Source organism: Trichechus manatus, unplaced genomic scaffold, assembly GCF_000243295.1.
Source record: "Trichechus manatus latirostris isolate Lorelei unplaced genomic scaffold, TriManLat1.0 scaffold00078, whole genome shotgun sequence".
Taxonomy (NCBI): Eukaryota; Metazoa; Chordata; class Mammalia; order Sirenia; family Trichechidae; genus Trichechus; species Trichechus manatus.
The window spans coordinates 12,275,421-12,298,006 of NW_004444014.1; the positions used below are offsets into that span (position 1 = coordinate 12,275,421).

Sequence of the window (22,586 nt, forward strand, 5' to 3'; positions counted from 1 at the left end):
ATGACTGCATAGATTTTGTAATATGGATGTATCACAATTTAGCCACTTACCTGCTGTGACTGTCCCAACTTTTCACTATTACTTCGGGAACAGCTAGCACAGTTCCTTGTACAAATATGCTGGTGTTTATCATTGATAGCAATTAGTTGCAGGTAACTGGGAAAGTGTACTTTGAAATTTAATTGATCATGTCAAATAGTCTTACACAGTGGCTGTACCAATTTACACGCCTAAATAGACAGTTTTAATCACTCCTTCCTTGGCAGTGACTGTTTTCCCCCAGGAAGGTTCTAGGCCCATTAAAACCTGTCTACCGCCCGCCTCAACACAAGCGGCCCGCCCTCGCTGGCCTCACCTGCACTTGTTTCAGCCTCGCCTCTTCCGCCTCTGGGCCGAGGCCGCGCCCCTTCCGAGGACTTGTAGCTAGAAAGCTGGGACCCGGCGGTCTCTGACGTCACTGCCGGCCGGACGCCATCTTGCTGGTTTTCGGCTGGGCTTGGATGTGGCGCCGGCGGTATTGAGGGCGTGGGGAAGGGTGGAGTGAGGGGGCGAGGCCGCGACGAGGGCGGCGAAACTCTCCTCCCCGCAGCCCCATCGCGTGGGACGGCGTGAACGTGGTGTCGGAGGGATGTCCGCCTTCTCTGAGGCGGCGCTGGAGAAGAAGCTGTCGGAGTTGAGCAACTCGCAGCAGAGCGTGCAGACCTTGTCTCTGTGGCTCATCCACCACCGCAAGCACTCGCGGCCCATCGTCACCGTGTGGGAGCGGGAGCTGCGTAAAGGTGAGCCGTCCGCGCCGTTCTCCGCCACCCGGCTCTTTCCCAGGCGCCACCGGGACTCCCGCCCTGCTTACCCGGAGCCCCGCACCCTCAGCCCCGCGGCTCCCTGACGTCTGGAGAGCCGTCTCCGTGCCGGCGCGCGGCTGTCCGCGGGGTATGAGCCGCATGCACCGCGCTCCCTGCAAAGCTGGCGTTTAGTAGGTGTTAGTTGAATAAAGGAATGAAGGATAAAATTAAACCTATGTTAATTTAACACAGGAACAGTAGCTAGGGGTTTGGGACGCCGCATACAATTAGAGCCAGAAATTAAGGCAGGCTGGTACTTTATCTTTTCGTCGATTATAGCGGTGGATAGGGGAGGGAAAAGGTAAGGAAGTGGAAAGGGATAGATTAGTGTGGGGATGGGAGTAACTTCATTTCTATAATACATAAACCTGATCTTGTAAAATTAATAGATGGGTCAGAGTTTTAGAACTGGGGAGCCTAAAAGTGCGTAATGCGGTGAAAAGAATCCCTAATTTGTAGATTTTAGAGGACCAAGATTGAGCAAGTTTCTTAACTTTTGGATTGCGGTTGCTTCACCTGAAAATGAGGAAGTTAGATTAACTGATCTAAGGTCCTGCTGTATGTGCAGCGTCTTTTGCAAAACATTTGGTAGTGCGCCTGTAAATGAAGTAAACTTTTTTGAGCTTTGAGCAGTTGTCACTAAAATATTCTGAGTCTGTCCAGCAGCTTTATCTGTAAAGAATTGATTGTATGTTAATGCGACTGAAAAATTAAAAATTTAATTTGCTTGGCCTGAAATTTAATTTGTATCTTTATTATTAATTCATTGGGTAGAGTAGAAGCTCTTCATTGTTGTTTCAAACACCTTGATGGATATGATAGTTATTAAATGTTAAGTTTTAACCAACCGTTATTAAAATAGATACTTGTTTACTGACTCATGAAAGGTATGTGATGTATTAACATGGCAGCTAAAATGTGGCATTGGCTGTATAGAATAGAGGCAAATTGCCCTTTTCCTACAGAATACTTAAGTGTATTTGCTTGGCGTTAAGATATGTCGTCCTTTAGAAGACACTGATTTAGAGCCCTGTTTTTCAGTTTATAAATAAGTATATGTATATTGGCTCTCAGTGAGAAACTAGGCTTTCTGAGTGTTCAGAAAGATTTGAGAAACATTAATATATAGGTTGGAAAAATAGCTAACTGTAGACTTTGAGAAGTCAGAAACTGTCTTTGCTTCTACACTTTACTAGATTTCAAAATCAATAACAGGTTTATACATTTTTTTTTTTTTTTTAGAAAGGGCACTTAGAAACACATAATCAATAAAGGATTGATACTCAGGCTATCTTAAGAATTACTACAAACGAATGAGACAACCCAACAGAAAAATAGCAATGCTGTTTACAGACGTTTCACATGAGAGAAACCTGAATAAATAATGCTTAATCTTAACTAATCACATTCCATTTCTTTGCATCCTTGTGGTAACAGGTCGGCAGTTTGAATCTACCACCCGCTTCTTGGAAATCATATGGGGCAGTTCTGTTCTGTCCTGTAGGGTCAGTGTGAGTCAGAATCGACTCCACAGCAATGGGTTTATCTTGGAATATGGCGTTAATCATTTCTGTGGCAGTTTCAACTAACTACAGATATCTGTGGAGTCCCTGGGTGGTGCAGATGGTTAATGCCCTTGGCTCTAACCAAAAGGTTGGCGGTTTGAGTCCACCTAAAGGCACCTTAGAAGAAAGGCCGGGTGATTTACTTCCCCCCAAAAATCAGCCGTTGAAAACTCCATGGAGCACAGTTCTGTTCTGGCCCACATGGGGCCACCATGAGTTAGAATTGACTCTACAGCAGCTGGTTTTTTAACTGGCATGACAACTCATGTTTAACATTTTCGGGAGCTGCCAGACTGTTTTCCAGAATGACTGCACCATTTTGCATTTCCACCAGCACTGTATTAGGGTTCCAGTTTCTCTTCATCCTCACCAACACTTCTTATCCATCTTTGGTTACAGCCATCCTAATGGGTATGAAATGGTATCTCATTGTGGTTTTGATTTGTATGTCTCTGTTGAACATCTTTTCAGGTGCTTATTGGCTTTTTGCATGTCTTTGGAGAAATGTCTATTCAGATCCTCTGCTCGTTTTTTAATTGGGTTGTTTGTCTCACTATTAAGTTGTAAGTGGCAATCTACTTCCAAAAATTAGCCAGTGAAAACCCTATGGATCCCAAAGGTCCAGTCCTATCTTGGAAATGGCTCTGTTGTACAGGGGTTAAGAGTTGGGAGCCCACCGAAGGATAGTTAACAACAACAGCAAGAATTCTTAATGTATTCTAGATATACATTAGCAGATCCCTGATTTGCAGATTTTTCTCCCATTCAATGGGTTGTCTTTTCACTTTCTTTTTTTAAAAAAAAAGCATTCATTTTGTTGTTAAAAATATACACAGCAGAACATACACCAATTCAATAGTTTCTACATGTACCTTTTAGTTACATTGATTACATTCTTCCAGTTGTGCAACCGTTCTTACTCTCCTTTTCCGAGTTGTTCTTCCCTCATTAACATAACTTCACTGCCTGGTGAGATTCCTATCTAATCTTTCAAGTTGCTGTTGTCAGTTTGATCCCATATAGATCTGAAAAGAGCATAATATTCAAGGCAAACATTTTTTTACTAGTTAAGCTAAACTGTTGTTTGGTTTTAAGAAGACTTCAGGGGATGTTTTTGGTTTAAGGTTTAAAGGACAGTAGTTTCAGGGGTTCATCCACCCTCCATGGCTCCAGGAAGTCTGGAGTCCATGAAAATTTGAAATTATATTCTGCATTTCCTCCCTTTTGATCAGGATTCTTCTGTGGAATCTTTGATCAAAATATTCAGTAATGTAGCTGGGCACCATCCAGTTCTTCTGGTCTCATGGCAAAGGAGGCAGTTGTTCATGGAGGCAGTTAGCCACATATTCCATGTCCTCCTTCTGTTCTGAGTCTCCTCTTTCTTCTATTGCTCCAGGTGAATAGAAACCAATTATTGTGCCTTGGACTGAGGCTTGCAAGCTTTTAAGACCCCAGGCACTACACAGTGAACTAGGAAGTAGAACAGAAACACTAAACACATTATTAGGCCAGTTAATTGGAATGTCCCATGAAACCATGACCTTAAACCTCCAAACTAAGAAACCAAATCCCATGAGGATTTTAGTTGTACATAAGTAGCCTCAGCAGCTACCCTTTTTGTTATTATTGTTGTAAATATTTCTATCACACAACTTTTGCCAGTTCAGCTTTTTCAGGTGCACAACTTATTGACAGCAGTTACAGTACTCGGCTTTGCAACCCTACCCTTAATCAATGCAATATTTCCATCACCATTAATCCTCTCCGTTACCCCCTCCCTCCTGTCCCTAGTAACCACTTCTAAACTTTGGTCTCCATACTTTTGCCCTTTCTTGCCTTAAGAGAGGTCATACAATATGTGTCCTTTTGTGATTGACTTATTTCACTCAGCGTAGTGTCTTCAGCTGCATCCATATTGTAGCAGGTATCAAGACTTCATGTCTACTGGCTGAGTAGTATTCCATTGTATGTATGTATCACGTTTTGTTTACTCATTTATCTGTTGATGGACATGTAGGTTGTTTCTATTTTTTGGCTATTGATTTGTGAAGAGTGCTGCAATGAACATTAGTGTACACGTCTCTTTTTGAGTCTGTGCTTTCAAATCTATTGAGTATATACCTAGGAGTGGAATTGCTGAGTCATAGCCTCAACAACATTTATTTTCAGTTTTTTTATTCTTAGCCGTCCTGGTGGGAGTGAAGTGATACTTCATTGTGGTTTTGATTTGTATCTTTCTGATGGCTAATGTTGCAGAGCATGTTTTCATGTGTTTGGTGACCATTTAAATGTCCTCTTTGGTGAAATGTCTATTTAAGTCTTTTGCCCATTTTATGATTGGGTTATTTTGTTGTTGAAGTTTTATATGTATTTTGGTTATTAGATTCTTGTTGAATATATGGTTTCCGAAGATATTCTCCCAGTTGGTAGGTAGCTTGTCTTCACTCTCTTGGTAGTCTTTTGATGAACAAAAGTTTTTAGTTTTTATGAGGTCCCACTTACTTATTTTGTCTTTTGCTGTTTGTGCTTTTGGTATGTTAGATAATGTGTTGTTAAAAGCTAGGCCTAACAGCGTTGCGCCTGCTTTTTCTTCTAAAAATTTTATTGTTTTAGTTTGCACATTTAGGTCCTTACTCCATTTTGAATTTGTTTTTGTGTGTGGTGTGAGGCATGGAAGCTGTTTCATTTTTCTATAGAGTCTTTTCACGTAAAGTGTCCTTTGAAAGTGACTGTTTTAGACACTGAATAACTGTCAGTACTGGGCTGTCTTAGTTATCTTGTGCAGCTATAACAGAAATACCACAAGTAGGTGGCTTTAATGAACAGAAATTTATATTCTCACAGTTTAGGAGGCTAGAAGTCCGAATTCAGGGTGACGGCTCAAGGGGAAGGCTCTCTTGGGAAAGTCTGTGTCTCTTTCAGCTTCTAGTCCTGGATTCCATGGCAGTCTTCTTGTGGCATCTGTTGCTCCCGTTTGTCATTGCTTGTTCCTGTGCTGTCTAGCTGCTCCTTTTTTATCTGAAAAGTGATTGGCTTAAGAGATAACCTATACTGTTGTAGCCTCATTAACATAACAAAGAAAACCCTATTCCCAAAACAAATTATATCCACATGTAGAGGGGTTAGGATTTATAACACATGCTTTTTGGGAGACTGAGTTCAATCTATGATATGGTCTAAATTATAAAAGTATTAATGTCCATCGTTAATATAAATTCTACATTAGATTCATTGCTGTAGAAATACTGACCCATGAATATACCTGAGTTTACAAAAGTAACAGTGACATTTGGGCTCTTTTCTACACACACACACACACACACACACACACACACACACACACACACACACACAGCAACAACAACAACAAAAACTCTTTGCAAGAGTTGTAGAAAATAACCAGTTTGGTGGTTGTTAGGTGCGGTTGAGTCAGTTATGATTCATTGCAACCCTATGCACAACAGAACGAAACACTACCCAGTCCCGTGCCGTCCTCACAGTTGTTGCTGTTTGAGCCCATTGTTGCAGCCACTGCGTTAATCCATGTCGTTGAGGGTCTTCTTTTTCACTGACCCTCTACTTTACCAAGTATGATGTCCTTCTCCAGGGACTGGTCCCTCCTGATAAAATGTCCATAGTACGTGAGACAAAGTGTAGCCCTCCAGTTGCCTAGAGTCATTGTAGGAACCTTGGTGGCATGGTGGTTAAAGCAGTCAGCTGCTAACCGAAAGGTGAGTGGTTCAAACCAATGGAAGAAGGATGTGGCAGTCTGCTTCCATAAAAGATTTACAGCCCCTGAAATCCTATGGAGCAGTTCTGCTCTGTCCTACAGGGTCACTGTGAGTTGGAATCAGCTTCATGCAGTGGGTTTAGAGTCCTTGCCCTCACTAGTCTGTGATTGAATCCTTCACAGCAGCCTCTTGGATGTTATTCATATTTGCTTCTCAACAAAACTGTAAGTGCTCTAACGTTTTGTTGTTGTTAGGTGTCATCAAGTCAATTTCAACTCATAGTGACCCCATATGACAGAGTGGAGCTGCCACATAGGGTTTTCTAGGCCGTAATCTTTATGGGAGCAAATCGCCAGGTCTTTTCTCCTATGGAGCCTCTGGGTAGGTTCGAACTGCAAACCTTTCCGTTAGCAGCTGAGCACTTAACCGTTACTCCCCCTTTAAAGTATCTGAATTCACCAGGTATTTAGCAGTTGTCTTCTATGTGTCAGACATTGGATATCCCAGTGCTAACTACAACAAATTTGGTGCCTGCCATCATAGAATTTATTGTCTCAGGGAAGACAAACAAGAAACAAAACATTGTAAATATAAATTTTGTGTTGTATCTATTCGAGGAGGCAAACTGTAGTTAGAATGGTAAGGTAAATCATCTCTGAGTAGGTGACATTTAATAACCCTTCTGAACTAGGTATTACTTCAGCTAGTGGGAATATGTGAAGATGCTGAGATGGGAAATTGTTTGGGATGTAAAGAGCTAAACCTGGGAATACTCAGTCCTTGAATGCCTGTTACTGGTTTTTCTAATATTGGCCAGAATTAAAATATTAGATTATTTAAAGTTTAACTTTTCCTTCTATTTGTAATCATTTGTTGAAATTAGCAGTTCTGAGTAAAATTGTGTCAGATAACTTTCAGGGAACTATCGCTTTTCATTACATTATGGATTTGGGGGAGTATATGTTGGTTATGAAGTAGATGCTTGGGCTCCTTGAGATTGTTGTCTGCCCATTTCAATTTTTCACCTCCATAACCCTAACATACTACTGCTTTTGATGAAGGTCCTTAAGTATTTGTTGAATTAACATTTACATTCACAGTATGGCTTTAGATTTGCAAGAGGTCTTATTAAGTACTGTATATTCTTAGCTTCCTAGTTTATTTGGTTTTAGAAAAATAGAAAAGGTGAAGAACATTTTTTGTTTACTTTAAAAACACATGAGCAATATAACTTCTTAAAATGAAGAGATTCTATTCTGAATTAATAGTTGTTATTCTTTCTTAGAGTTAAAATCATACAAGTAAGTTAGGCAGTCATACTTTGTAAGACCTTATACTTAAAAGAATTTGCTGTTGTCAAACTGCATAACTTATAAATTTGAGCATATATTTACTTTATTTTTGAAGATAATTGTCAATTTATATTACACATACATTACTTTCTTTTCTCCTCCCTTTTCATAGGCTGTTCACATCCATTTCTAATAACTAGATCTATAATATAAAGTGATTTTTGTAACCATTCTTTCATAGTGGAGATAAATTAACAATCAATAGACTGATTTAAAAAAATCAAAAGTTCACTATGGAAAATGTCATACAAATATGAACCCCCGTGTACCATATTTTTACGCAAATAGTGCATGCCTTTTATGTTTGTTTGCCAACCACGCCCTCCCCCCTGCAAGGTATTTTCATAAGCGCAGCTATGTCAGTTTTTTTACATGTTGCTGTAAAAATAATTAGCATAACACGCTTATGAAAATATCTCGTGAGGGGAGGGTGCAATTGGCAAACTAGAAGGCACACATTATTTGCAGAAAAATATGGTACATATCACCTAGCTTCAATAGTTATAATCTTTCTTAACATCTAAAAAATTAATTTTAAAAATATTATCAAATAATCTAGTCAGCATTTGTTTCCTTGATTGTCTCATTTTTTTTTTTTAAAGCCATCTCTTTGAATCAGGATCATTGCAATTGACTATTTTATTCCTTAAGTTCCTTTACATCTCTGGGTTTCCTCTGCTTTGTTATTATTTCTTAATTTATTCATTGAAAAGACCGAGTTGATTATTCTATAGAAATTCTCATGATCTAGACCAGGAGTTCTCAAACTTTCTGGTTTCAGGATCCCCTCACTCTCTTAAAAGCTATTGAGGACCTCAGAAGTTTATTTATGTGAGTTTTATCTATTGATGGTTACTGTTTTAGAAATTGAAACATTTAAAAATACTTAATTATTTTAAAGTACAATACTAAATCATTTACATGTTAACATAAAGTGATATTAATGAAAAATAATGATTTTTCTTTTAAAATTAAAGAGTGATTGCTTACATTTTTATAAATATAATGTTTGTCTTAACGGAAGACAGCTGGATTCTCATGTCTGGTTCTACATTCAGTCTAGCTGGTATATCATATATAACCTCCCAAAAACCCTATTGTACACATGTGAGAGAATGACAGTGAAAAAGGCAGATAAGTCTCAGTATTATCATAAAAGTAGTTTGACTTCATGGGCCTCGTGAAAAGATTTGAGGACTCCCAGGAATTGATGGGCTGTATACTGAGAACTAGACCATTTCTTATAAACTGGTAGTTAAATCTAGAGGCTAGGCCACGTTATTTTGCCTTAGCAGACATATTCTCTCCAGAATACTAAGTCTTATGAAAACTTTACCTGAATATATGAAATTTCTCTTTGGCCTATACACCCTCTCACTTATCGACACGATTAGGTTCCAAAGACCAGGTCATTAGACAAAATCGGCATGTGAAAATGGAGGATGACCACATCAGATCACAAAGTGGAGGATGACTACATCATTATATAACTGCCAAATTGCATATTACATAAAACCAAACCACTGAATTGTGGCCCAGCCAAGTTGACATATAACCTTAACTGTCACAGTCAGCCAAAGGCCTATGGTGGAGGAGGGAAAGGGGGCAGTGGCAGCAGGTAAAGTGTGTGCCCTGGGCGCTGCTTGAGACAGGTTGCCAATGAGCAGTTTCTTTTGGCCATCACAGTTTCCATTGCCAGCTGTAAGAGATGATTCAGCAATTTAACACTAATTACCCTAGGTGCTATTTTCTGTAGCTAGGCCACTGCAGCCAGTGTTACTCTTGCCTGGCACCTCAGTGTTCGTTACTGCCAGATGTACATTGTTAATGTGCAAAATAGTTGGATAGTAGATTTTTTGTTATTGTCATAAATGGGAAATGTCAGATAACAAGATAGTCAATAAATAAGGAGAGGGTGTAATATAATTTTTTTTTAGATTCACTTTCCCATGATACATGCTTTTTAAAAAATGGATAATTTGATGTTTTTGCTGCTGGTTATGTCATTAACTTTAATTTTCTAATAAAAATAAAGGTATGCTCCGACATGAAGCTAACTTAATACGACAGTCTGTAATACTACAAGTAGTTTTTTAATAAAATGAAATTTTCATCTCAGATGTTTAAGTAAAAGTTTTTACTGTTGGTATTTATTGAGCTTTACTTTGTTAGTAGACCATAAATGGTTCCATAGATAAAAAGACGCACAGCTGTCTCATGGAGTTTACATATAAGCCAGTAAATGCATTTTACTGAACTAGTAGCTGCACAATGATAAAAGGAGAACTATAACTTGGAACCTAACCTAGTTTAGGGAATCAAGGAAGACTTCCTTGATTTGGGATTTGAAGGATGAGTAAAAATTATTAGGAGCCGTACAATGAATGTAGACATAGTTCTTACTATTTTAATTATTTGAATGGGGTCTTAAGTAACACAACTTTGTTCAACATTTTAAATAGAACATTTCAGTTCATAAGTCCTTTTTGGAGCTAGGTAGGATAATAAGCATTTTAGATAAACATTTAGTATTTTATTTCTGGAAAGAACTTTAAGTGATAATTTGATATAGTTTAATTGTTTTGTTTATAAAGGGGCCCTGGTGGCGCAGTGGTTAAGAGAGCAGCTGCTAAACAAGATTAGCAGTTCAAATCCACCAGCTGCTCCTTGGAAACCCTATGGGGCAGTTCTACTCTGTCCTGTAGGGTCACAGTGAGTTGGAATCAACGTGATGGCAGTGGGTTTAGTTTTTTTGGTTTTGTTTCTAAAAATCCATTAGGAGAATAGTAATGGTGAATTATGTAGTCATCTTGATGTCATCTAGATTTTTTGTTATTTTAGTTCTCTAGCATAACTCTTGGCTCCTATCATGTGCCTAGTAATCTTACTATCTTTTTTTTTTTTTTTTTTTAGCTTTTCCTTAGTCCCTTCAATCTGTAACTGAGAAACTATTTTTTAAAGTTTACCATGCTTATACTAAATGCTTGAGTTTCTGAGTTTAAAATGTGTAAATATGTAGATGTTTACATATGCATGTAAATAAATATGAGATTAGATAATAACATGCACACAATATCAAATTCAGAACTGTAAAAAAGAGTATAAAAAGAGGAATAAGTTTCCTTCCCATTCCTTTCTCCCACCTATTTTTCCTACCCATATTTACTTCTGTTAAGTTTATGTATTCTTCCTGAATTTTCTATTCATATAAAAGCATATGTATGTTACTATTTTCTTTCACTCTTTCTTGTTTACGCAAATGGTAGAGTATTAAATAGATTTCTCTGTGCCTTTTTTCCTTTAATATATCTTGCACATTGTTGCATATGTGTACATAAGGTGTTGTCTCATTTTTTAGATGCCTGCACTGTGTTCCATGTTTATGGTTACACCAACTTTTATATGGAACCTGGTGGCATAGTGGTTAAGAGCTCAGCTGCTAACCAAAAGGTCAGTAGTTCAAATCCACCAGCCGCTCCTTGGAAACCCTGTGGGGCAGTTCTACTCTATCCTGTAAGATTGCTGTGTGTCGGAACCGACTCAATGGCCCCTAACAACGAAAACAGCTGTATTCCATGTTTATGGTTATGCTAATGTTTATATAACCTTTCCTGATGAACATTTAGGATGTGTCTTTTTTTCTGTTACAATTTCTAACTATTAATTTATGTTACTGGATATTGTAGTTATATTCTTAATGGTTCAGTTGGTGATTTAAGAGATCCTGACAAATGGTAGGCATTATTGTATCACACCATTTTTTTTAAGTTCATTTTTACCCCACCTATTTGATACACTTCCTTTATTATACACTAAGTTTTCATGTCCATCAAAGGATGAATGACTAAACAAAATGTGGTATATCTATACAATGGAATATTATTCAGTCATGAAAAGGGATGAAGAACGGATACGTCCTGCACTGTGAATAAGCCTTGAAAATGTTATGCCTAGTGAAAGAAGCCAGGCACAAAAAGTCAAATATTGTATGGTTCCATTTAGATGAAATATCCACAATACATAGATCCATACAGACAGAAAGCAGATTAGTGGTTGCTAAGGGTTGAGGAAGGGGAAGATGGGGTTGATTGCTTAATGGATACTGATCTCTTTTGAGGGTGATGAAAATATTTTAGAACTAGATAGATGTGGTTGTTGCCCAACATTATGAATGTACTAAATGCCACTGAATTATACATTTTAAAATGGTTAACTTCATGTTATGTGGATTTTACCTTAAAAGGAAGTATAAAAAAGAATATATCTTGTACTTTAGTGCATCTCTGTGCTTTCATAAACTGTTCCTTTTTCCTATTTCTTCTGTCTCCTAATCTCTAAGCTCTGGTGTCAACTTCTACCCATAGCTTTCCCTAGCCTCTCCCAAGAATAATTAACTGTTTGTCCATCCATGGTCCTTAGCCCTTCTTTTTTTTTTTTTTCCCGAGCAAGGGGAGGTTTTTTTGTTCTTTAAATTTATAATTGACATCTAAATTTATAACAATCTAGTTTTATCCCCACTTACCTTCGATAGCATTAAAAACTCTGCCGCTGCATAGCTTTATCCCACCCTTAGGTTGTTGTTATCACAAAGTACGTTTGTATACATTGTGTGCCATTTACCAGGTTTATAGTTATTGTTTTATGTATTCGTCTTTGATATCACATAGGAAACAAAAAGAAGAGTTAAAAACCAGAATACAGTAATATTAGCTTTTATTAATCTATGTAGTTACCTTTATTGATGTTCTTTATTTCTTTGTATGGGTTTGAGTTATTGTTTAGTGTCATTTCATTTCAGCCCGAAGGGGTCCCATTAACAATCTTTGTAGGGCAGGTCTAGTAGCAGTGAACTCCCTCAGCTTTTGTTTTTCTGGGAATGCCTTCATTTGTCCTCCACTTTTCAAGAATAGTTTTGCCAGATACACAATTCTTGGTTAAAAGGTTTTTGTTTTTTTCCTCTCAGCACTTTAAATATGTCATTCTACTGCCTTGTGGCTTCCATGGTTTCTGAAGAGAAATTGACTGTTAATCTTATTGAGGATTCCTTGTATGTGGTGATTTGCTTCTCTCTTTGGCTTTTGTGATTCTCTCTTTGACTTTCAACAGTTTGATTATAATGTATCTCCATTTGATCTCTTTTTGAGTTTATCCTACTTGGAACTTCTTCTTGTTGCTCTTAGGTGCCATCAGGTCGGTTCCAACTTATAGTGACCCTGTGTTCAACTGAATGAAACAGTACCTGGTCCTGCGCCATCCTCACAATTGTTGTTATGTTTGAGTTCATTGTTGCAGCCACTGTGTCAATCCATCTTGTTGAGGGTCTTCCTCTTTTTCACTGACCGTCTGCTTTACCAAGCATGATGTCCTTCTTCGGGAACTAGTCCCTCCTGATAACATGTCCAAAGTATGAGACAAAGTCTTGCCATCCTTGCTTCTAAGGAGCATTCTAGCTGTACTTCTTCTTGTTCGTTCTTCTGGCAGTCCATGGTACATTCAGTATTCTTCACCAGCACTGTAATTCAAGTGTATCATTTCTTCTTCGGTTTTCCTTATTCATTGTCCAGCTTTCACATGCATGTGAGGTGACTGAAAACACCATGGCTTGGGTCAGGTGCACCTTAGTCCTTAAAAATGACTTCTTTTTAACACTTTAAAGAGGTCTTTTGAGGCAGATTTGCCCAATACAATGCGTTGTTTCACTTCTTGACTGCTGCTTCCATGGGTGTTGATTTTAAAATGGCAGTCCTGGACAACTTCAGTCTTTTCTCCGTTTGTCATGATGTTGCTTATTGGTCCAGTTGTGAGGATTTTTGTTTTCTTTATGTTGAGGTGTAATTCTTATGAAGGCTGTGGTCTTCAGACTTCATCTGTAAGTGCTTCAAGTCCTCTTCACTTTCAGCAAGCAAGATTGTGTCATCTGTATGTCACAGGTTGTTAATAAGTCTTTTTCCAATCCCGATGCCGTGTTCTTCTTCATATAGTCCAGCTTCTCTGAATATTTGCCCAGCATACAGACTGAATAAGTGTGGTGAAAGGATGCAACCCTGATGCCCAAACCTTTCCTAATTTTAAACCACACGGTATCCCCTTGTTCTGTTTGAATGACAGCTTCTTGGTCTATGTACAGCTTCCCCATGAGCACAGTTAAGTGGAGTTCCCATTCTTTACTCTGTTATCCATAATTTGCTATGATCCACACAGTCAAATGCCTTTGCATAGTCAGTAAAACACAGGTAAATATCTTTCTGGTATTCTCTGCTTTCACGCACGATCCATCTGATCAGCAGTGATAATCTGTCTTAGGCTGGTTTCTCTAGAGAAGCAAAACCAGTACAGCGTCTAAATATATATAGAGATTTTTATCAAGGAAATGGCTTACGCGATGTGGAGGCTGGAATGTCCTAATTCCACGGGTCAGGATAGAGGCTTCTCCTGATATACATAGCTGCAGGGGCTGGCAAACCCAAGATCAGCAGGTCAGACAGCAGGGCTCTTGCTCACAGGCAGTGAAGATCGACAAATCCCAAGATTGGCAGGCAAGACAGCAGGTAAGCTGCTAGCTCAAGTCCCAAGAACTGGAGGTCAGAAGAACAGGAGCCAGCTGCAGGATCCAGAGAAAGCAAAGGCCCACGAATCTTGTCAGAAAGTCCACTTAGCTATTTGATGCAGGCCACACCCCCAAGGAACTGATTGGCTACTCAGCAGATCCCATCATGGAGGTGATCACATTATATCAAATCTCATCATGGAAATGATCATGTCATCATATGACTGCCAAACTGCATCATAACTGCCAACCCACTGAGAATCATGACCTAGCCAAGTTGACAAATAACCTTAATGATCACAGTCTCGCTCGTTCCACGTCCTCTTCTGAGTCTGGCTTGATGTTCTGGCAGTTCCTTGTTGATGTACTGCTGCAACCGCTTTTGAATGATCTTCAGCAAAATTTTACTTGTGTGTAATGTTAATGACGTTGTTCGATAATTTCTGCATTCTGCTGGATCACCTTTCTTTGGAATGGGCACAAATATGGATCTCTTCCAGTTGGTTGGTGATGTCACTGTCTTCCAAATTTCTTGGCATAGAGGAGTGAGGACGTCCAGTGGTGCATCCGTTTGTTGAAACATCTCAGTTGGTATCCCATCAGTTCCTGGAGCCTTGTTTTTTGCCAATGCCTTCAGTACAGCTTGGACTTCTTCCTCCAGTACCACCAGTTCTTGATCATATGCTACCTCCCGAAATGGTTGAATATTGACCAGTTCTTTTCAGTAGTGACTTTGTGTATTCCTTCCATCTTCTTTTAATGCTTCCTGCGTCTTTTAATATTTTCCCCATAGAGTCCTTCAGTATTGCAACTCGAGGTTTGAATTTTCTCTTTGGTTTTTTCAGCTTGAGAAATGCCAAGCGTGTTCTTCTCTTTTGGGTTTCTAACTCTAGGTCTTCGCACATGTCATAATACTTTAGTTTGCTTTCTCCAGCCACTGTTTGAAATCTTCTGTTCACCTCTTTTACTTCGTCATTTCTTCCTTTCACCTTAGCTACTGTACGTTCAAGAGCAAGTTTCAGAGCCTCTTTGACATCACTTTCGGTCTTTTCTTTGTTTTTAATGATCCTTTGCTCTCTTCATGTATAATGTCCTTGATGTCATTCCACAACTCGTTTGGTCTTTGATTATTAGTGTTCAGTGAGTCAAATCTATTCTTGAGATGATCTCTAAATTCAGGTGGAATATGCTCATGGTCATACTTTGGCTCTGTGGACTTGTTCTAATTTTCTCCAGCTTCAGTTTGAACTTGGATGTGAGCAACTGATGGTCTGTTCCACAGTCGGCCCCTGAGCTTCTTAGAGATGTAAATTCATGTCTTTCATCAAATTGGGGAAGTTTTCAGCCATTATTTCTTCAGTTATTCTTTCTGTTCCTTTCTCTCTTTGTTTTATAATGTGTATATTGGTATACTTGATGATATCCCACAGACTTAATTTTTCTTCATTCTTTTTTTCTTTCTGCTCAGATTGGATAATTTCAGTCTCTGGGTGGTGCAGATGGTTAAGTGTTGGCTACTAACCTGAAGGTTGGCAGTTCAAACCCACCCAGGGGCACCTGGAAGAAAGGCCTGGTGGTTTGCTTCTGAAAGGTTATAGCCATGAAAACCCCTGTGGAACACAGTACTACTCTGATACACATGGAGTCACTATGAGTTGGGATCTAGTCTGTGGCAACTGTTTTTTGCTTATGTTTTTTTTTCTGGTTTATCATCAAGTTCACTGATTTTTTTCCCCCTTCCTTCTCAAATTTGCTGTTATAGCCCTCTAGTGAAGTTTTCATTCTGCTATTGTACTTTTTAGCCACATAATTTATATTTGGTTCCTTTTTATAATTTTCGTCTCTATTGATACTTTCTCTGTCCATGCATTGTTTTCCTTTAGTTCCTCGTCCACAGTTTTCTTTAACTCTTTGAACATATTTAAAATAGTTGATTTAAAGTCTTTGTCTAGTAAGCCCAATGTCTGGGCTTCCTTAGGGATGGTTTCTTTCAGTTTTTTTCCCTATGAATTTACCATACTTTCCCTGTTCCTTTGTATGCCTTGTGATTTTTTGTTGAAAACTGGACATTTTAAATATTATAATCTAATTCTGGAAATCATATTTCCCATCTCCTCAGGGTTTGCTGTTGATCATTGAGGACTGCATTTGCTTAATGACTTTTCTAAACTGTTTCTGCAAAGACTGTATTCCTTGTCATGTGTTGTCACCGAAGTCTCTGTTCTGTCTTGGTGATCAGCCAGTGACCTGACAGATTTCCTTAAGCACCTGGAGCCAAAATGAAAAACAAAAAACCTGTGCCAGCCATTGCAGATTGTCTCTAAGCTGGGCACTCATTCAGTTCTTAGCCAGGCTGCCTTCAACTCTGCCTTACTCTTCACCTCCTGCTTGTGTGAAGCCCCAAAATCAGAGGTAGAAGCCTAGGGTCCTCTTAGGTCTTTTCTCAGGATACCTTCAGCCCTGGGCATGTGCATTGCACTTTGGATTCCTTGGTATATGTAGTGGTCTTTCAAAGCCCCTACTCCCCCAAATATATCCCTCTTTAACCGCCTCGTCAGACTTTATAGTCTGTTTGCTGCTTGCCCTGTGACTGCCCCTTGTCCCAGGCAACTGTTGATATTATATGTCTTTAAATGCATTTGACAGATGCTGCCTGGGAAGCCACTTCAGCCTGAGGGGGTGAAACAAAGACAAACCCTGAGCTGGTCCCTTAGGGAACTGCTAGATGAGTTAAAATGCACAACTGCAGTTTTTTAAGATAAATGTTCATATTGTCCCCTGTGGCAGTAGCAAGCCACACTAAGAATGTGGGCCTTTGTCCACCTGGCTGCCATCAAACTGGGGGCTAGGGGGATGGTACGTGGGCAAGCAGAAACGCTACAACACTTCCTCACTGAAATTTAACAGTCTTTCTTCAACAAGCACTCCCCTGGTTGCTGTGTGTTTTTATTTTAGATTCCAGAGTTCTGAAAAAGTTGATTCTGTTAGTTTTTGCCAGCTTAATTACTGCTTCAGTGGAGGGACTGATTGTTGGAGTTCCCTACTTTGCCGTTTTCCATTGTGTCACTTCCCTAGTACTTTTCTACATGTTATTGTAGCATTTATCACATTGTATTTAAATGGTTTTGTTAGGATTGAGTGTCTTATTACTGGAGGACTGAGCCTATTCTTTTATTCCTTCACAACCTAGCATACAGTAGTACTCAGTAAATATCTGTTGAATAAATGTTGGAAAGTATGTTGAATCCAAGACTTTCAGAGTTGGAAGAAGTATTCAGAATGTTTTGATCTTTCTTTCAAAATTTTAAAGATAGTGTCTGATTTAGGAACCTCTGAAATCTTAAGCCAAATAATGAACCAACCCCTAGTATAAACATTTTCTGGTTTGAGAAACACCTGAAAAACTTTCTTCCTTTTTAATTTGTGGTATTGTTCTACTCTTCCCATACTTATCCTTTCTTAGAACAGTGATTCTTAAAGAGCAGTTAGTGAACCCTTGTGGATCACTGGAACTTTTAGGGGTCCACAAAGTCAACATTATTTTTATAATACTGTTAAGACTTTTCTCCCTCTTTTGACTGTTGACATGTGGCTTGATGTTGGAAAAGCAGTGGTAAGTAAAAACCGCTGGTACCTAATCATTAATGAAGGCAGAGGCACCAAACTGACTACTGAGTCATTGTATCTTTCACATGATACACATACAATTTTAAAAAGTGCTAGTTTCACTTAATGTCATCAATGAAGTAGTGTAAATTTCTAATAATACTAAATCTGACCCTTTTTGATAATCCATATGACAAAATGGGAAGTATACATGAAACACTTCTGCATACTGAACATCTGGAGGAAGAACACCTGTGTGATTGTTTGAGTTGTGAGCTAAACCAGATGCCTTTTTCATGGAACACCATTTTTACTTGAAAGAACAACCGACAGAAATAATGGTTATTCAAGTATGAGTATGTGACAAGATGTTTTCTCAGAAATGAATAGAGTGAACCTGTTACTTCAAGGAAAACAGCTGATAGTATTTATTGCCCATGATAAAATTCAAGTTTTCAGGCAGAAATTAGAATTTTAGAAAACTTGTATGTGCCACCATGAACTTGACAGCTTCCTAATAAGTTTTTAATATATATAATATTTTGTTGGTTTTTTGGTGAAAGTTTACACATTAGGTTTCTCTTTAACAATTTCTGTACATATTGTTCAGTGACATCAGTTACATTTTTCACAGTGTGTCTACACTCATTATTTCCCATCTGGTTATTCTGTTTCCATTAATGGAGCTTCCCTGCCACCCCTCCCCCTTACCTTCTCATCTTTGCTTTAGGGTAAATGTTGACCATTTGGTGTCATATTTTAAAAAAAAACCCGTTGCCATCGAGTCAATTCTGACTCGTAGCAGCCCTATAGGCCATAGTAGAACTGCCCCATAGGGTTTCCAAGGAGCGGCTGGTGGATTTGAACTGCTGACCTTTTTGATTAGCAGCCGTAGCTCTTAACCACTGTGCTGCCAGGGCTCATATAGATGCTTTTTTTTTTTAAGGATCACAGTACTCATGGGTGATATTGTTTATTTTATGAGCCAGTCTGTTACTTAGCTGAAGGTGACTCCCTGGAGTGGTTTCAGTTCAGAGTTTGAAGGGTATTTCAGGGCAGAAGTCTTGGGAGTTCCTCTAGTCTCTACCCATCCAGTAAGTCTGGCCTTTTTTAAGAATTTAAGTTTTGTTCTACATTTTTCTTCCATTCTGTCCAGGACCATCTATTGTGTCCCTAGTCAGAACAGTCGATAGTGGTAGCCAAGCACCATCTAGTTCTTCTGGTCTCAGGATACATGAGGCTTGGATTCGTGTAGGCTGTTAGTCCTGTGGACTAGTTTCATCTCTGAGTCTTTGGTTTCCTTCTTTCTCTTTTGCTCCAGATGAATAGAGACTAATAGTTGTATCTTAAATGGCTGCTTGCCAGCTTTTAAGACTCCAGATGCTACTCACCAAACTAGGATGTCGCGCATAAACTTTATGAACAGTGTTATGCCAATTCACTGAGTTGCCCCATGAGACTGTGGTCCTCAGCCTTCAAACTCAGTAAACTAATCCCACGAGGTGTTTGGTTATGTCTAGGAAGTATCTGTAACTGTGCCCCTATGTGTTTTATTATGCATATAAATATATATGCAACACACATACATATATATATATATGCTTACAGATACACGTATATTTTCACGTGCATATATGCACGTATACGTTCCTATACACATATATACATGCATATCTACCTATGTAAGCACCCAAAAAAAACCCAAACCCACTGCTTTCGAGTTGATCCCAGCTCATAGCGACCCTATAGGACAGAGCAGAACTGCCTCATAGGATTTCCAAGACTGCAGTCTTTATGGAAGCCGACTGCCACATATTTCTCCTGCAGAGCAGCTAGTAGGTTTGACCTGCTGACCTTTTGGTTAGCAGTTTAACCACCGTGCCACCAGGCTCCTTATTTTTTTATTGTTACTACTGTTTTTGCAAGATCATATATGTTATAGCATTTACCAGAAATATCCTTTATTCTTGGTTCTTCTTAGTGTCATCATTTATCTTGGTCAGGTTGTGTACACTTCACTCACATTCGGTATTGCTTCCCAATACTTCTAAATACTTTCCAGTGAAATCAGTAAATTGATAAATGTGTTTTATGATATTGCATAGTGAAATGTGTCAACAGTTGGAAAGTCTGTGTAATTCAGTGAAACAGTATCTTCCAAAAGGCCAGTGCGTGATGTTTTAGAATTATGCATGAGCAAAAGATCTATTCAGAGAGCATGATGAGCATAATAGACCAATGGATTTTAATATATCAGAGTTTAAAAAGTTCATTGATATGATTTCATATTCCATATTGCAACTTAGAATATTTTAGAAACTACAAATTATTGAGTTTTGGTGCAGTTTCAAGGAAGAATTTCCACAGTTATCTGCAGAAGCTATTAAAATTATTCCTCTTTCCAACTCATATCTCCACGAGACTTGACTTTCTTCATACACTTCCACCAAAACACCATGGCATGGTATATTGAATACAGAAGCAGATAGGTAATTCAGCTGTATTCTGTTGAGCTGAATATTTGCAAAAATTTAAAACATTATGATTCTTTTCACTGTTTTTTGTTTTGGAAATAATAGTTCTTTTTTAATGTTACTTGTTAACATGTAATTATCTTTATTATTATTTTTCAATGAAATAATATTTTTTAAAATTTTTAATTTTATTAAATATTGATAGACACAACCCATTTGATCAAGAGCTCTTCGGGGTTCTGTATAATTTTTAAGTGTGAAGGGTCTTGAATCCAGCAAGTTTGAGAATTGGTGTTAGATTAATAGAAACCATGAATGTTTTTCATTAATTTTGTTTTATCTAATCTTAATCTTGCCTGATTCAATATGTAATTGTTTTAGTTTTTAAAAGCTATAGCTTTCAGATCCTGCCAGAGTTGAATCAGTGAAATTCCTATTAATATCTATAAATAATTATGTAGAATAAATAATGGCTTGAGTTCTGAGAGTGTTTGTTGTGTAGTGATTCTTTAGCTCTGAAAGCAGAAGTCTCAATCTGAAATTTAAAAAACAACAACAACAGCTTTTTTATTTTGAGAATTGTAGATTCACATGCAGTTGTAAGAAATAACCAGAGAAATCTTAGGTACCCTTTACCCATTTTCCCCCAGTGGTAGCATCAGTGTCAGAACCAGAATATTGAAATTGATGCAGTCAAGATACAGACCATTTCTATCACTGTAAAGATACCTCATTTTGCCCTTTTATAACCACATTCACCTCCCTCGCACCCTACACCCAGTTTATCAATTTTTTTTTTAATGGATTATGCTTTTGGTGCTAAATCTAAGAACTTTTTGTCTAGCCCTAGATTCCAAAGATTTTATCCCAGGTTTTATTCTAAAAGGTTGTAGTTTTATTAAGTACATGATCCATTTTGAGTTAATTTTTGTATAAGGTGTGAATTTTGGTTGAGATTCATTCCCCTCACCCCCATGAATGTTGAGTTGCTCCAGCATTATTTGTTGACAAGGCAGTCTTTCCATCATAGAGTTGCTTTTGCACATTTGTCAAAAATCAGTTTTACATATTTGTGTGGACCTATTTCTGGGTTCTCTGTTCTCTTCCATTGATTCAAGTGACTATCCCTTTATTAGTACCGTGCACTCTTGATTACTGTAGCTTATATGATAAGTCTTGAAATCAGATAGACTGATTTTTTCCCACTTTATTTTTCTTATTCAAATTTGTTTTCACTATTCTAGTTTTTTTGCCTTTCCATATACATTTTAGAATGATCTTTTTTATATCTATAAAAATCTCTCTGGGATTTTGACAGGAATTGTGCTAAACCTGTATATCAGTTTAGGAAAAATTGATATCTTTACTATGTTGAGTCTTTCATTCCATGAACATAGTATGCCTCTCCCTTTATTGAGGTTTTCTTTGATGACTTTTCATCAGTGTTGTGTAGTTTTCAGCATAGAAGTCTTGTACATGTTTTGTTAGATTTGCATCTATTTCTACTTTTTGGAATGATTTAAAATGATACTGTATTTTTAATTTGGTATCTGCATGTTTATTACTAATATATTGGGATACATTTTAATTTTTAAATATTTGTCTTATATAGCATTGCTGAACACACTAGTTTTAGGAGTTTTTTTTTTTGTAGATTCTTTGGAATTCTCTATGTAGATGATTATGTCATCTGCTAATAAGGACAGTTTTTTCATTTCTGACCTGTACCATATTTTTATGCAAATAATGCGCACCTTCTACGTTTGTTTGCCAACTGCTCCCTCCTCTCGCGAGGTAGTTTTGTAAGTACTACTATGCCTTTTTTTTTCTTTTTTTAACAGCAACATGTAAAAAAATTTGCATAGCTGCATTTGTGAAACTATCTTGTAGGGAGAGGGAGTGGTTGGCAAACAAATGTAGAAGGTGCATGTTATTTGGGTAAAAATACAGTATGTTTTTTATTTCTTTTCCTTGTCATATTGTACTTGAACTGCCAGCTCTGTGTTAAATAAGAGTGGTGAGTGTGGGACATCCTTGCCTTTTTCCTGATCTTAGGGGGAAAGCATTCAGTCTTCCACCATTAAGTATAATGTTAGTTGTTGGTTCTTTTGGATGCCCTTTATCAAGTTGAGGAAGTTTTTCAGGAGCTTTGTCTTCATCAGTTAATATGATCATGTGATTTTTCTTCTTTAGCCAGTTAATATGGTGGATTACAGTGATTGATTTTAGAATCTTGGACTGACTTTGCATTCCTGGAATACATAATTACTTGTTTATAGTGTATATTTTTTTTTGTATATTGATGAATTCTCTTTACTAATACTTTGTTAAGGGTTTTTGCATTTGTATTCATGGTGGCTGTTGGTCCCTCACTTTTTTTTTTTTTTTTTTGGTACTGTCTTTGTCTGGTTTTGGTATCAGTAATACTAGCTTTATAAAATGAATGGGAAGTGTTCCCTCGTCTATTTT

At 37.9% G+C, this 22,586-nt stretch overlaps 1 protein-coding gene across 2 annotated transcripts in view; it reads left to right on the top strand.

Moving 5' to 3' along the window:
• Positions 1-449: 449 nt before the first annotated feature.
• Positions 450-22,586, top strand: part of RPRD1A (regulation of nuclear pre-mRNA domain containing 1A) — a 74,315-nt gene continuing 52,178 nt past the window's right edge. For both annotated transcript variants that reach the window (XM_004380913.3, XM_023735442.1), the window contains exon 1: positions 450-779. In XM_004380913.3, coding sequence (XP_004380970.1) covers positions 629-779 — 151 coding nt within the window. In that variant the 5' untranslated portion in view covers positions 450-628. The remainder of the gene's footprint in view (positions 780-22,586) is intronic.